The sequence below is a fragment of the Hemibagrus wyckioides genome, linkage group LG28, assembly GCF_019097595.1.
Source record: "Hemibagrus wyckioides isolate EC202008001 linkage group LG28, SWU_Hwy_1.0, whole genome shotgun sequence".
NCBI lineage: Eukaryota > Metazoa > Chordata > Actinopteri > Siluriformes > Bagridae > Hemibagrus > Hemibagrus wyckioides.
Genome location: NC_080737.1, coordinates 6248644 through 6263350, shown reverse-complemented (window position 1 = coordinate 6263350; position 14707 = coordinate 6248644). Strand labels below are relative to the sequence as shown.

Below are 14707 nucleotides of genomic sequence, written 5' to 3'. Positions count from 1 at the left end.
GAACCTTCGGGACCATGAACCGGGTGGGGGGAAAAAAAAATAAAAAAATTTCACAGGGAGAAAGCAGAACCCTTTCTGCAGTGAGTAGCAACAACGTTCTAAAATAATGGAGTGAGAGTTTTTAGAGGAATGATATGCGTGCCCTTTTCCCTAGCCTCAGGCATTGAGCTATTTCTATGCAAATAATGTCACTTTTTTTTTTCTTTTCCTATTAACGCCACCCGACCTGCAGGACTCCGAAAGAAAGAAAGAAAGAAGGAAGGAAGGAAGCTGGAGATGAAGATTACTACATCTGTTCAGGATAATTAACACACAAGTACGGAGAATTTTAGGAAACAGACAGAAAGCAGTTGGAGAAGGAACCAACACACTTTCCTGTACAACTCCTAACAATCCTCGCTACCAAAAATGTAGATGTCCTAATTACACGAACCGAACAGCAATCTCACGAGTCACAGATGAGAGAATCTGATTGATAGGAAAGAAAAAAAAAAAACAAAACAAGAAAACAAAACAGAAGCGGTCCTACGGCGTCACCCTGCTGCACTCCGGCGGCCTGAATTTACTGACACAATTAAAGCGGCGGCAAATTAAACCTGCCTTATCTGCCGGGGCAGCGCGGAAATGATTTATGCAAGCGAGCAAACAATTATGACGGCCATTTTGTATACGAGAGACTAAAATGGGTTCGGCTGCGTCAATTAATGTGCAGCGGGTCAGAAAGGTGGAAACCGATTATAGAATATATTTTCAAACCCTGCGTTTCTGGGTCAGAACAATTCCAGACCTAAAATGTTTGTTTACTCTTTGTTTTATTTCTATGAACCGGTTTGAGGATACGGATTTAGAGTTTATTAATTGGATTAATTTTAGAAAACTGAATTATTGGTTTATCTAAGCGAGATCTAAAGAACACTTGAACTGTTCCAGTACATTATTTTCTGTAAAAAATATTTTTGTTTTTTTTTGTACATTTTTATAAATAACTTAAATAATTTTGTCTATTTAATTATTTATTTGCTTTCTTATTTATTTATTTGCTTGTTTTATTTATGGTAACTTTTCCACATTTCTGTCCAAGAACTGTTGGGCATTTACAGCAACTTACACTTCTATGCTCTGTCCCTGTTAAACAAACCAATAAATTAAAGAAATAAAGTGAAAATTATGGTGTGAAAAAATATATATTGTTCAGGAAAGTGCTGGATTATTTATTTTTACCTCTCTAAAAACATCACCTTGTGAAAAATCCTAGTAGGTTCAGCATGCTATGTGTTCTGAAATGCTTTTAAGCGCACCACGTTTGTAAGGAGTTGTTCTTCGAGTTAGCACAGAGGTTTCCACTAGCAGAACTGGACGGGGTTTTTTTTTTTTGTTGTTGTTTCTGGAAAACTCAAACTATTTTTTTGTTGTTCTGATCTTCGATGTGAATATGAACTGTAGATCTGATTCTGTATGATTTTTATAGATTGTGCTGCTGCCACATGTTTGGATGGATGCACATTCTGTTTAGTCAGGACAAATCAGGAATGGCTCTAATACTGACACACACACACACACACCTTGTTGAGGGCTCCGGCTCCAGTCAGGATGATATGAGAGTTCTCCACCTGGATGGTCCTCTGTCCGAGTCGCACCAGGTATGCGCCGATCCCGATGGCTCTGCACGTCACCTGAGCAACACGACACACATGTGCTGAATTAACACCACTACACAATTATCATACAAATATCACAACACCATGTAAAACTAATAAACACCAGCTTCAAGGATTACAGCTACAGGCATCCGGGCTGAACATACAAATTGTTTTTGTTATTAATGCTCAAGATGAACGTAAAGGACAGGTGAGTGATGCGAAAAAGTTTTTTTAAAAGAATTTTATTTTATAAATTCGTTACATGTTAATAAAGGTTAAACTCTGAGTGTGTGTGTGTGTGTTTTTTTCTCCTGTACCAGATTCATGGTGATGATCTCTTCATAAGCAAGTGAAGATTCTCCAGCGATCATCCCCGAGCCTCTCAGGTTCTCTACGCCCAAGCCTTCCTCCTTCCCGATGATGTCTGTGATCTTATATCTGCATGGACACGAACACACACACACACACACTATATATATTAAACCCCTGAAGGTAACAGAACCACAAAGTAATTAAATAAACCGTAAATGTGTACACACCTCGATTCCCCTTCGTCCTCCACGTGCTCACAGTGCACCGAGTTCAGTGCTGAGACCTTCTTATAATCCTGAGGTGTGAGGTAGAGGTACTTAAATCCCTGCAAGACAAAACCAAACATCCAACGTATGAAGTTCCATTGTATTTTCGATCACTGCACGCCTTCCATGTCCTGAGCATCTAGCATTGCGCACTCTTGATGTCACAGATTATAAACTTATTTATAGTGAATATTATGCTGCGTATTTATCACCTTGTACGGGTCGGCCGGGTCCTGCCAGGCCACGTGAAACATGTGTCTGATCTCCTCCGCCAGGCCGATGCGGGCGCCACTGTTGGCGGCGATGTAGATGCGCGGGATGCCGCTCTCGCGTGCCATTTCCGATGCTTGCTGGAAGAGGACGTCCTCCTGCGGCCCAAAAGATCCGATCTTGTGGGTGATGTCATTGCTGATCACGATGATGTCACGGCCTGCAGGGTACTCGGGGGTCCGGAGGGTCATCCGCCATGCCACCATACCGGTCTACGAAGTACAGTGAAAGACTTTCCTTTTAGTGCCCATAATTCATCTGGTGTTTCTAAGAACAGATTCACTTTTACAAGAATATCTAAGATCATCAGACCTCATTGCCACCAGGCAGGCGGTTCATCTGAACCAGCTGACCCTGAGAGTCCAGCACCAGCTCGGTGAAGGTGAGGAGCTCAGAGGGCAGGGGGCACTTGGGCAGGTGAGCGTACGCATCCATGGACTGCCACAGCTTTTTCAGCGCCTGAGTGAATGACAGAAAGACAGTGGAGGGTCAAGAAATGAATAAATTAAAAATAAATAAATAAATAAATAGTCCATGGTCTTACACCATGCCCTCAAAAAATGTCTTAAATAAATAATTTTATATAAAAATGATTTATTCATACTTTGTGATTCTTATTGTTTTATTTTGTGTACCTATTATTTCTGATTATTTTTTACTCACATCCATTTACTGTTTATTTTTTCATTCATGTTCATCCTACATGATTTCCTGTTGATTTCTTTCTGAGTGTACCTGTCTGAACATCTCGGGCAGGTCGTAGACGTAGGTGGTGCCGAGGCTCTGGGCCTGGAAGCGTTTGGACTGCAGCAGGTCTTTGGTGACGTAGGGCGTGTTGATGAGCATGCCGTGAAGAGGTCCCTGCTTGTCTCCGTATGCCTGGAACATGATCTGGAATAAAAAAAAGTTAGTGTTAAAAAAATAGGAAAAAATAGACACGGTCCCTTCCTGGTCCACACACAGAACAGTGACCATGAACGACACTGAGGGTCTGGGTTCAAGAAGAAAACACACACTAAAAGCCATTGTTTCAGCATAAATCATAAAGCTTTGCACTAATATTATTAAGAATTATTAAAAGGATAAACTGATTATTATTATTATTATTATTATTATTATTATCATCATTATCATCATTTATTGATTATTTTATTATTTACTATTATTTGTTATTTACTTTTTTTTATTTATAAATTACATAAATAAATAAATAAATAAATAAAACATATTTTGTTTAACTTTTACACTATAATAAAAACAAATATAATTACTAAAATATAGAAACATTTAAATAAAAATAAGTACATTAACAATAATAATTATAAATTGACATGAAAATCGAAGAATAAACTCAATAGTAATAATAGCAATATAAAATCAGTTGAATGAATAAATACAAACATTACTTTTAGGATATGTATTTTGTTGAAACAGGACAGCACATTATTATTAAAGGAGCTGTTTTTAAAACTGCCAAAAGCAGGAAGACAAACACTGACTAATACATACAGAATAAATAAATATATATTAGATCGAATTAACAAGGACAAAGCCTACAGTGGACAAATCATGGCCTGATGAGACCTACCTCATCTGCTGTAAAGAAAAAAATATGAGGAAATCCTGACAAAAAATGTTTTACTTATTTGTCTTAATATGGATATAGCTTATACTTGTGATACTGTGTAAAAACTATTAAACTGAGTGTGTGTTTGTGTGTTTGAGAGAGAGAGACGTGTGAGCCCCACCTGGCGGTCATTGGGCCCCACCTGTCCCGTGCGAGAGTCCGTGACCTCCTTGTACAGACTGATGTCCAGGTAGTAGCCGCTCTCGTTGGTCAGGAAGAGGCGGATGGGGATCTGCTTGCCTGTGGGCGTGAGCCGGATGTTGATCTTCAGCTCGGCCTGGAGCACACGCAGCTTCCACAGCCGGCTGCCGTAACGCATCACCATGGAGCGCACAGACTCCTCAATCTAACACACAAACAGGGTTTTCTTAAAGCGAATGCTTGCTTCTATGTGAGAAATACAGTACAGAATTCTTGAGCTGAACCTTTGAGGGATCCATGATGACGGTGGGGACGAAGTTGAGGAAGATGTGGTTGCAGTCTGTGCGGACGGTTGTGTTGTTGAAGGCTACTTCTAGTTCGTCCATGGCTTCTAAGAGCAGTCTCTCTGCCTCGTTGTGCAGGTACTCGAAAGAGGCTTCCTAAATACACAGACAAAAAAAAAAACATATTAAAGCGGTTATGTCTAGAAAAGACACAGACACTCTGCAATCAGTGTCTCAAACGTGTTACCAGACAGTTCTATGGGCTGAGATAGACAACTTTAGGTGCTTGGGCCCCTAACAAACTAATAAACAATTTGTACATCTAACAAGTTACAGCCAGTAATTTGGTTTGCACTGATTCCTTTAGCTAGATACTTTTATATCCTTTGTAACTAAAACAAAAAATGTCCATATAAGGAAATTTAAGAATAAGCACCAGCAGGTTTTTTTCTATAGTGTGCCTGTGGTTACCTTGGTGACGAGGTCTGAGTGGCGGATGATGGCGCGCACAAAGAAGCGATAGTCTGTGACCTCTGTGCCCACCTCCACGCGGGCGGCACCCAGGTACAGGTGCATCTTGTGGTTTGCACATGGTATGGCGGTGAGCGCAAAGTTACGCATGCGGTTCAGTTCCAGCTGGAAGGCCAGAGCAGGCTCTAGGTGTCTGTAGATGCGGTCTTCTTCAAACTGAAAACACACACACATACACACACACACACACACACACACACACACACACACACACACACACACACACACACACACACGCAAATCATCAAAAACAATCAACTTTCCAAGAAATACACACAAGAAACTGGAGAAGAGGGAGTGAAATTAGTTGTTTTAAATTTGGAGTGTACGAGAGCAGAAAGTGGTGCGATCTAACCAAACACCGCCCGCCGCACCCTTCACCCTCCCCCCACGGCGCTAATAGCAGGCTAGATTTAGTAAATGTAGGTAATCACAGCTAGCTAATGGACGTCATCTCTCTCAAATGGGCAAAATAATTAAAAAGTTCATTAAAGTAATGAGCTTTGGTGGAACCATTTTAGAAAACTATCACAGTCAGGAGGAGCCATTATCAACCATGATTGAGAGGCTATCAGAGAGAGAGAGTGAGAGAGAGAAAGAGAGAGAGAAGGAGGGGAGGACTTCCTCTTCCTCTACCACAGCCAACGTTAGTTCTGTTCTACAAGAACGGCTTTGGAGTGAAAAAGAAAGCACTTTCTCTTTTTTTTTTTTTATTTCTTCCTTCCTTCCTACCCTTATCTTTCTTCTTCCTTTATTCCTTCCACCATTATTCCTTCCTTCCTTGTTGGTTCTCTTTCCTTCTTTTTCCTTATTTCCTTCCCCTTCTGTGCTCTTTCTTTTCTTCCTTTCTCCCCAGTTCTTTGTCTTTCCTACCATCCTTTCTTTTTCCTTCTTTCTGTCTGTGCTTCCTTACTCAGTCCCATTCTTTCTTTCTTCTTTCTTCCTGCTTACCATTCTTTATCTTTCCCTCCTCCTATTTCTATATACTTTTCCCAGCTTCTTTCTCCTTCCCTCTCTTTCCTCATTTCCTTCTGTTTTATCCCCTCTTTCTCCCTCCATTCATTTATCTTCTTTCATCCCCTATGTGTACCCTCTTCCTTCCTTTTCCTTCCTACCTCTCTCCTTTTCTTTCTTCCTCCTTGTCTCATCTGTCCTTCATTTCCACCATTCTTTCTGTCTCCTTCCATTTCTTTTTGCTTCCTTTCTGTCTTTCTTTCCCTTCTGTTCTTCTGTCCTTACTTCCATCCTTCCTTCATACCTGTTATTTATTTATATATTACCCTTTTAATCCTTTACTGAGTTACTGAATTCTGAAAAAAAAACTTTATCTATTCGAAGTACACATTTAATGATTTATTAAATATAAATAAATCTAAAACAAACCAGATACACTATATTGCCAAAAGTTTTGGGACACTCCTCCAAATCATTGAATTCAGGTGTTGTTTTTCAGGGGTTGGGCTCGGCCCCTTAGTTCCAGTGAAAGGGATTCTTAATGCTTCAGCATACCAAGACATTTTGGACAATTTCATGCTCCCAACTTGGTGGGAACAGTTTGGGGATGACCCCTTCCTGTTCCAACACGACTGCACACCAGTGCACAAAGCAAGGTCCATAAAGACATAGGAGCGAGTCAGTCCTGACCTCAACGCAATAGAACAGAGCATAGACTGCAAGCCAGACCTTCTCGTCCAGCATCAGTGTGCCATCAGTGACCTCACAAATGCACTTCTAGAGGAATAATCAAAAATTCCCATTAACACACTCCTAAACCTTGTGGAAAGCCTTCCTTGAAGACTTGAAGCTGTTATACCTGCAAAGGGCGGGACAACTCCATATTACATTCATGTGCATGTAAAGGCAGACGTCCCAAAGCGTTTGCCAATACAGTGTAGCTACAGTCGTTTTTGTCATACTGTGATGAAAAGAAAGCAAACATTTAACATTCACTCACCTTGTCTCTTGCACGGAAGGTGAAAAACTTCGGGAACTCCCTCTGTGTAAGGAAAAACCAAAACCTCAGTTAACCCCTCTGCATTCCCCCCAAAACAAACCCCAAAACATTCATGGATTTGTCACACTGTTTGGTGAATCATTTAACTGCGATCAGTTCAAGCTGTGATTACGAGTTAAGAGCAGAATCTGTTCTCTTGCATAAAAATCACACAGAAATACTTACATGAAACCTCTGGTCCACCTCACAGTTGATCTGTTTCCTGAAATCCTGTTAGTAATGACGTCGAGGCAGCGGAGGGATGGAGAGAAAGAAAGAGAGAAAGAAAAGTAGAAACATGCTCGATTTGAGTCTGAATTAAAAGAAAGATCTGATTTCTGTCTGGACATCATTTGAATTGATATTTTTATTTTGGATTTTTTTAGTAAAAGCTCGGACACGGATAAGAAAAACGGGGATGGCGGGACAAAAAAAAAAATTATTAAACAACGGAAGCAGAGTTGCATCCTGAGGAAATGTATTTCTCACCTTTTGAGCCACGAGGAAGGTGAGCCGCCGGATTCCGTGTTCAAACAGCACAGATTTCTGAAAAATAAAGATTCCAGTCAGCAGGCTAGTGTATGAATGTACTTAGTGTGACTGCAGTCTGAAATGGGGTTTACCTTGGACTGGGTGAACTCCCGGAACATGGCAGCCAGACCATCGTCATCAATGTCACTGTCGGTCTTAATAGCAACGTTCAGGATGTGGATGGGTTCGTCCAGTGTGCTCTGCAAACAAATGGACATTTCACTAAATGTTTACCCGTTACTAAGGACATGAATGAATTAATGAACATTTTGTACCATTTCAGATTTTAGTGCCTGTCGACGTGAGGGCTTCGAATTAAACAAAGACAAAATTGGATTTTACATGGAAAAAAAAAAAAAATCAAACACAAAGCCCACCCTCTAACTTTAACCTTTGTAGCTTTTTTATCACAAACAGTCAAATTTTCTGCAATTTATAGAAGGAAGGAGTCTCCAGTGTCGGAACGAGTTCCCCTTGTTGTTCTACACCGATCAGGCATAACATTATGAGCACCGAAAGGTGTAGTGAATAACACTCACCTATCTCCTCATCATGGCACCTGTTAGTGGGTGGGAAATATTTTAGACAGCAAGTAAACATTTTTTCCTTAAAGCTGATGTGTGAGAAGCAGAAAAATGGACAAACGTAAGGATCTGAGTGAGTTTGACAAAGGACCAAATTGTGATGGCTAGTCGACTGCAGCTCTTGTGGGGTGTTCCCGGTCTGCAGTGGTCAGTATCTATCAAAAATGGTCCAAGGAATGAACAGTGGTGAACTGGCGACAGGGTCATGGTCAGCCGAGGCTCACTGATGTATGTCGGGAGCAAAGGCTGGCCCGTGTGATCCGATCCAACAGACGAGCTACTGTTGTTCAAATTGCTGAAGAATGCTTTTTCTGACAAAAAGGTCTCAGAATACACAGTGCATCACGGGTCAGGGCTGTTTTGGCAGCGAAAGGGGGACCAACACAATATTGGACAGGTGATCATAATGTTATGCCTGATCAGTGTAATGTGTGATGTCATTTCTTGCGATCAACATGACTACTTAAAGAAATAAGCATCAGCCTGACCAACAGCGCACTCACCTTGTTGTCTTCCTCTCCATACAGTACAGGGTTTCCCCCCTCAGGGAAGGAGGGGCTGGTGGGCGGAGAGTCTGAGAAACAGCTCAGGACATCATTAATATTTCTGAAAAAGAAAAAAGTGATAAAAAAAAATATCTGTAATGTAATATATTAGTGTAGTATATTATGTGAGAAGTGTTTGAGGTATGAACGAATATCAAACACAGACACAAAAAATGAATCACCTGGTAAATTCCTGGAAGGAGCGGAAGGACACCATGGCTCCCATGCGCTGGCATGGTGGCGTGAAGGAGGTGTCCAGGAGAACGTCACTCACGCTGGCCACGTGTACCATACCGTAATGGTTCAGGTTGGACGAGAAGGACATTCTGAGCGTGGCACACACACACACACACACACACACACACAATCAGTGGAACAAACCCTGTAATAAGCCCGTGTCCTAAAAAGATGTGAACGAATAGCTTTGTTTCCTTAAGAGCTGCTTCAGCTAGCAATACATATAAAGTCTTAAATAATACTGAAAGCAACTCAAAAGGAAGCAAATTAAAAGTTGAAATGGAAAAGAACCACACGACTCCCTTAAGTAAACCAGTCACATTCTTTCATTTCACCACAAACAACGACAAGAAAACAAACCAAAACTCTGGAAGTTAGTCAAAATGGCACCCAAGAAATCTTTCACCCTTATAGCCCATGATTCACCAAAGAAACGCCCTAATACCTCATCATCACCCTACGTTCACGGAGTGTTACGATCTCAGATGTTAGGGCATTAATGATTCCAGAGCTAATAACAAATGTTACTTTCACACGGTGTTAGCACGTTTAGCATTGTCGAGCTCAGCGTCCTTATACTGCGCTCAACAGTACCGGAGATTGAAAAGCTCTAACTTTTCCCGTTCTACCTGTCCACAAGGTCAATAGATGTAGCTGCACTAGCTGTAGGTTTGTCAGAGCTAGTCATGGCAGTGGCAGTGCCAGCGTCACTGGCTCTACGGCTAGCTGCTCTAGCTTTAGATTTGCTGTCCGGTAGCGGTGAAGAGAGTTTCCTGAGAGAACATTGGCACACAGTCATATACACACACACACACACACACTCACACACACACCCACTCAGCAAGGGGCAAGTCCCAATTAAATTCAATAATTAAGACACTTAATTCAAACCCAGCGTGAGGTCTGGACTGTATTAAACACGTAAACACAACAATAAGCCATGCTAAATTAGTTTCGGAGTCTTAAAATCACCCCAGACAGGCTTTAATTTTTGAATAAATTTGTACACAGTAAATTCACACACACACACACACACACACACAGAGCATATACACATATACTCAAAAAAGTAGCATGGTCAAACACTGCTCTTAAATTTGAAACAATCATCTTGAATAGAGCTCTGTGCACCGTATTTACACACAACAATCTATTCTTTCTGTGGAAATAAATATTTTAGTTAAAATCAACATTTTCTGATAGCTACTAGCTCACAAATTGTCACATTTTTTTCAATATAGCGCTAAAATACGCTAGATAGAATAAACTGGTTAATGACTGAAGCTATAATGTTAGTTAGCATGTCGACGTTAAGTCTGTTATTAGGTGAGTGTAAGCAAAAAATATGAGAGAAAATTGAAACGTAAATTGAAAATTGTCTGTAATGTCAACTTTCCTTTAAAAACAAAGCTTCTTAAGAATATCTACTGCAAAACATACACTCAAACTATGTAAAACAAGTTACTCTGACAGGATTTCTGTCATATTCATAAGGTTTCAAGGCTTACTGTTAAAGGTCAGCTAGCTAAGAAGCTAAAATGACAAGATTCCTGACAGGATTTCTGTCATATTCATAAACATTGAGAATATTTACTGTTAAATCTAGCTAGGTACTTTAAATAATCTATCCTGACAGGATTTCTAAGTCATATTCCTACATGCTCAGAATATTAACTGCTAAAGCTAATCAGCTGGCTAACAAGCTAAAAAGACAGGATTTTTTTTTTTACATGATTTCTGTCATATTTATAAGCATTCAGAACATTTAAAGCTAGCCAGCTACTTAACATAAGTTATCCTGACAGGATTTCTAAGATCATAAATGTTCAGAATTTACTGCTCAAGTTGGTCAGCTAGGTTACGTAAGCTAATCTGACAGGATTTCTGTAAGGATTTCTAAATCATATTCATCAAATTTACTGCTAAAGCTAACCAGATGACCAAAATGAGATAATGTGATGGGATTTCTAAAAGGTTTTCAAAATCATAATCATAATGTTTACTGCTAAACCTAGCCAGCTACATGAGCTTACCTGACAGGATTTCTAAGAGGATTTGTAAGCCATATCGATGCTCAGAATATTAACTGCTAAAGCTAGTCAGCTGGCTAACAAGCTAAAAAGACAGGATTTTGTTTTACATGATTTTTGTCATATTTATAAGCATTCAGAACATTAAAAGCTAGCCAGATAATTAACATAAGTTAACCTGACAAGATTTCTGTCATAATGATAAAGCACTTACTGGTAAAGCTAGTCAGCTGGCTAACAAGCTAAAGTGACAGGATTTCTGTCATATTTGTAAACATTCAGAATATTAACTGTTAAAGCTAGTCAGCTACTTAACATGAGTTTACCTGACAGGATTTCTAAGTTGTATTCATAAATGTTCAGAGTTTACTGCTCAAGTTAGTCGGCTAGATTACATAAGCTAACCTGACAGGATTTCTGAGAGGATTTCTAAATCATAGTCGTAATATTTACTGCTAAAGCTAGCCAGCTACATGAGCTAACCTGACAGGATTTCTAAGAGGATTTGTGAGTCATATTCATAAAAGCTCAGAATATTAACTTCTAAAGCTAGTCTGTTGGCTAACAAGCGAAAACAGACAGGCTATCCATCATACTTAATAGCATTCAGAGTATTTAAAGCTAGCCAGATACTTAAACATAAGTTAACCTGACAAGATTTCTGATGAAACTTATGTAATGATCTAGATTTACTGGTAAAGCTAGTCAGCTGGCTAACAAGCTAAAGTGACAGAAATCCTGTCATCTTCATAAACATTCGGAAAATTTACTATTAAAGCTAGCCAGCTAACCTGACAGGATTTCTTACGTTGTGTTCATAAATGTTCAGAAAACCTGACAGGATTTCTGTAAGGATTTGTAAATCATATGAATAAAATTTGCTGCTAACACTAGCCAGATGACCAAAATGATAATGTGACAGGATTTCTAAATCATGTTCATAATATTTACTGCTAAACCTAGCATGAGCTAACCTGATCATAACCTGTTCAAAATGTTTCCTGTTAAAGCTAGCCAACTGGCTAACAAGCGCTCTCCTGACAGGATTTCTGACATATTTGTAAATATTAACAAAACCTACTACTAAGGCTAGGTTAACATGAGCTAATCTCACAAATATTTAGTATGTTTAATGCTAAAGCTAGCTCAGTTAGTGAACGGGAGTTAATCTGACAGGTTTGGGGGGGGGGGATTTTTAAGTGTGCTAGCATATCATTCAACTATTCCAAACTCAAACAAACAAATAAACAAACAAAAAAGAGGCGGTGTTTGTTTCAATACAAGTCTATAGGATAAAGTGTTTGGCCATGTTGCTTTTTGAGACTACTTGCTCTAGATTATCCCTACTCGGGACAGAGTGCTAGATAAACTGCGTGACAGTAGAAAGAATGTGTACTGTACCTGCTTAGAGTGGGGATGTTCCCTCTGCAATCAAATAACATTATTGATTATTGATCGGTTAGTGTCAGGCCAAGAGGGACAGGAAGCAGTCTCGAGTGGTGTGACGCTAATTACCACTTAAACATTTTACATATTTCTTGAAAATGACAACAATTTTACAACATAGTCCTCCTTTAAATGTCCTAAAAATCACCAGAGACTGCTTCCTCGTCCCTCACACACATGCAACATTCACAGCATTTCAATGATTTCAACAGTGCTGATTTGAAAGATGGTCAAGGGTGAGGCATGCGATGGAGTGAAACGTGTCTTCGCATATGCTTTACAGCCATTTTGTTTTTGGCTGTATTGTAAATGATTTGAATTACGTGAGTGAAGCCAGCGAGTGTTAAGCGAGGCCAATCCAAGCTAACATGCTAAACATGCACAAATTGCAGATGCAGATTTTTTTTCTTTTTTAATTGAACACGATAAAAGCATTTGCACTCATAAAAAATGAATTAGTCACGCTATGAAGTCAGTATTAGACTGCATACACATTAATGCTGGAGGCCGAGCTTAGCTTATGTTTATGCAAAGTTAGTGATGACTATATTCCTGGGCAATTTGCCTTGTCCCTTTATTCCTATCCTAACGTGTCAACAGGAAGGTGGAATAGAGTAGAGTGAGGTGGAGTGGGGGTTTTAAGGATTCAGAGCATGATCTTGGGGCACCTGTTGGGATGAGACGTGGGCAGCATGAACTGAAACTCCACGATGCACGTGTTGTCCTTCAGCTGCCGGTGCTGGACGCTGTTGAGCTCGTATGCTATGTACGCTCTCCGGACATACACCTGATAAAAAGAAAAATCATGCTTTCTTAACTGTGAAAAAAATATAAAAGTTACGATGTGTGAGAACCTTCACATACCTCTAGAGCAGCCATTCGAACCACCTGGTTGCTGTGGTAGAAGAAGTTGGGCAACACGTCAAAGATGGACGTCTCGGACAGGATGAGTTTCTAGGTAACAAAGAACAAGAGGGAAAAAATGATAAATTGATGTCAAATTAATCAACTCAAGAATCTGCTAATGGTTTAATCAATGACTTTGGAAAGAAAATGCTAACTCAAGTCTTGGCTTTACATCAAAATTTATTTATATTTATATAAAATAGACATCCAAACACTCTTTCCTTAGAGAATTGTATTAGCAGTAGGTGTATAAAGTACAAAAAAAATTAAAGGAGTCCCAAAATTAGCAAAGCAAATGATGTTTCCTGAAAACAAGTTCCACAAGTGACCAGCAGATGGTGCCAAGTTCCCTGTATTCCAGTTTACACTCTCTAAATTCCAGATTTGTACCTGCAGGTTCTCGATGCAGAACTGATGGCCGTACATGTCGATGGCAGAGAGGAAGATGGACTCCACCTGGTTGTGGCGCAGTTCGTATGAAGGCAGGTGAGACGCGATCAGCACCTTAAAAATCAGTCAGGAACTTGGTGAAACTGATTTAAACAGCTTGCACAGCTTTAATGAAATTGGTTCAGTGTGTGTGTGTGTGTATATATATATATATATATATATATATATATATATATATATATATATATATATATATATATATATATATATATATATATATATATATATATATATATATATATATGTGTGTGTACCTGGCGGGCACGCAAGGCCACTTTGGCATTGGTGGTCTTGCTGAGCTGTGTGAGCTCGGTAAGGATGGCCATGAGCTCATCGGTCAGCGTGGGGTCCCGCCCACACAACTGATCCTAGAGAAAGAAAATAACAGGTGAGTCAGGCACAGAGGGAAATGACTCAGTTCTGTGCTGTGTGTGTGTGTGAGTGTGTGTGTGTGTGTGTGTGTGTGTGTGAGGATGCAATTGTGTACTCACGATCAGCATGGTGACCAGAGAGTTCTTCTTGGTGACTTGGGCATGTGAGAAGATGTAGTTAAGCACATTGGCCATGTCGCCTTTGTTCTCTTCACGAAGTGTGAACACACATTTATCATAGTGACCTGAAAACACATGTACATTTATAAGTCTTTATATATATTTCTTGTCCATGCACACATTTTAGACATCTATAGCTAAGCATAAATTGTTATAGCTAAGCTATAGCTATGCATAAATTGTTTTGTTTGAATATGGCTACATTCTTTTGCAAAGCAACATGCAAACGTGATCCATGCAGTACTTTTAGAGATGTAAGTGGTCATGGATATGTAATGAGTATTTCCATCTGAGGTCGATTATTCAATATACACTTTATTGCCAAAGGTTTTGGGACACCCCTCCAAATAGTTGAATTCATGT

General features: G+C 39.7%; 1 protein-coding gene across 12 annotated transcripts in view; it reads right to left on the bottom strand.

Moving 5' to 3' along the window:
- Positions 1-14707, bottom strand: part of acaca (acetyl-CoA carboxylase alpha) — a 37713-nt gene that overhangs the window by 11068 nt on the left and 11938 nt on the right. For 3 of the 12 annotated variants that reach the window (XM_058382575.1, XM_058382565.1, XM_058382567.1), the window contains exons 23-44: positions 14285-14409; positions 14048-14161; positions 13734-13847; positions 13302-13391; positions 13106-13224; positions 12393-12416; positions 9591-9734; positions 8907-9050; positions 8683-8785; positions 7688-7795; positions 7554-7610; positions 7251-7295; positions 7026-7067; positions 5012-5227; positions 4541-4696; positions 4237-4461; positions 3224-3379; positions 2801-2947; positions 2431-2700; positions 2180-2277; positions 1958-2078; positions 1563-1673 (exon numbers count right to left, since the gene is read on the bottom strand). In XM_058382575.1, coding sequence (XP_058238558.1) covers positions 1563-1673; positions 1958-2078; positions 2180-2277; positions 2431-2700; positions 2801-2947; positions 3224-3379; positions 4237-4461; positions 4541-4696; positions 5012-5227; positions 7026-7067; positions 7251-7295; positions 7554-7610; positions 7688-7795; positions 8683-8785; positions 8907-9050; positions 9591-9734; positions 12393-12416; positions 13106-13224; positions 13302-13391; positions 13734-13847; positions 14048-14161; positions 14285-14409 — 2729 coding nt within the window. The remainder of the gene's footprint in view (positions 1-1562; positions 1674-1957; positions 2079-2179; positions 2278-2430; positions 2701-2800; positions 2948-3223; positions 3380-4236; positions 4462-4540; positions 4697-5011; positions 5228-7025; positions 7068-7250; positions 7296-7553; positions 7611-7687; positions 7796-8682; positions 8786-8906; positions 9051-9590; positions 9735-12392; positions 12417-13105; positions 13225-13301; positions 13392-13733; positions 13848-14047; positions 14162-14284; positions 14410-14707) is intronic. The other 9 variants (XM_058382569.1, XM_058382576.1, XM_058382571.1 and 6 more) reach the window with 7 other exon arrangements.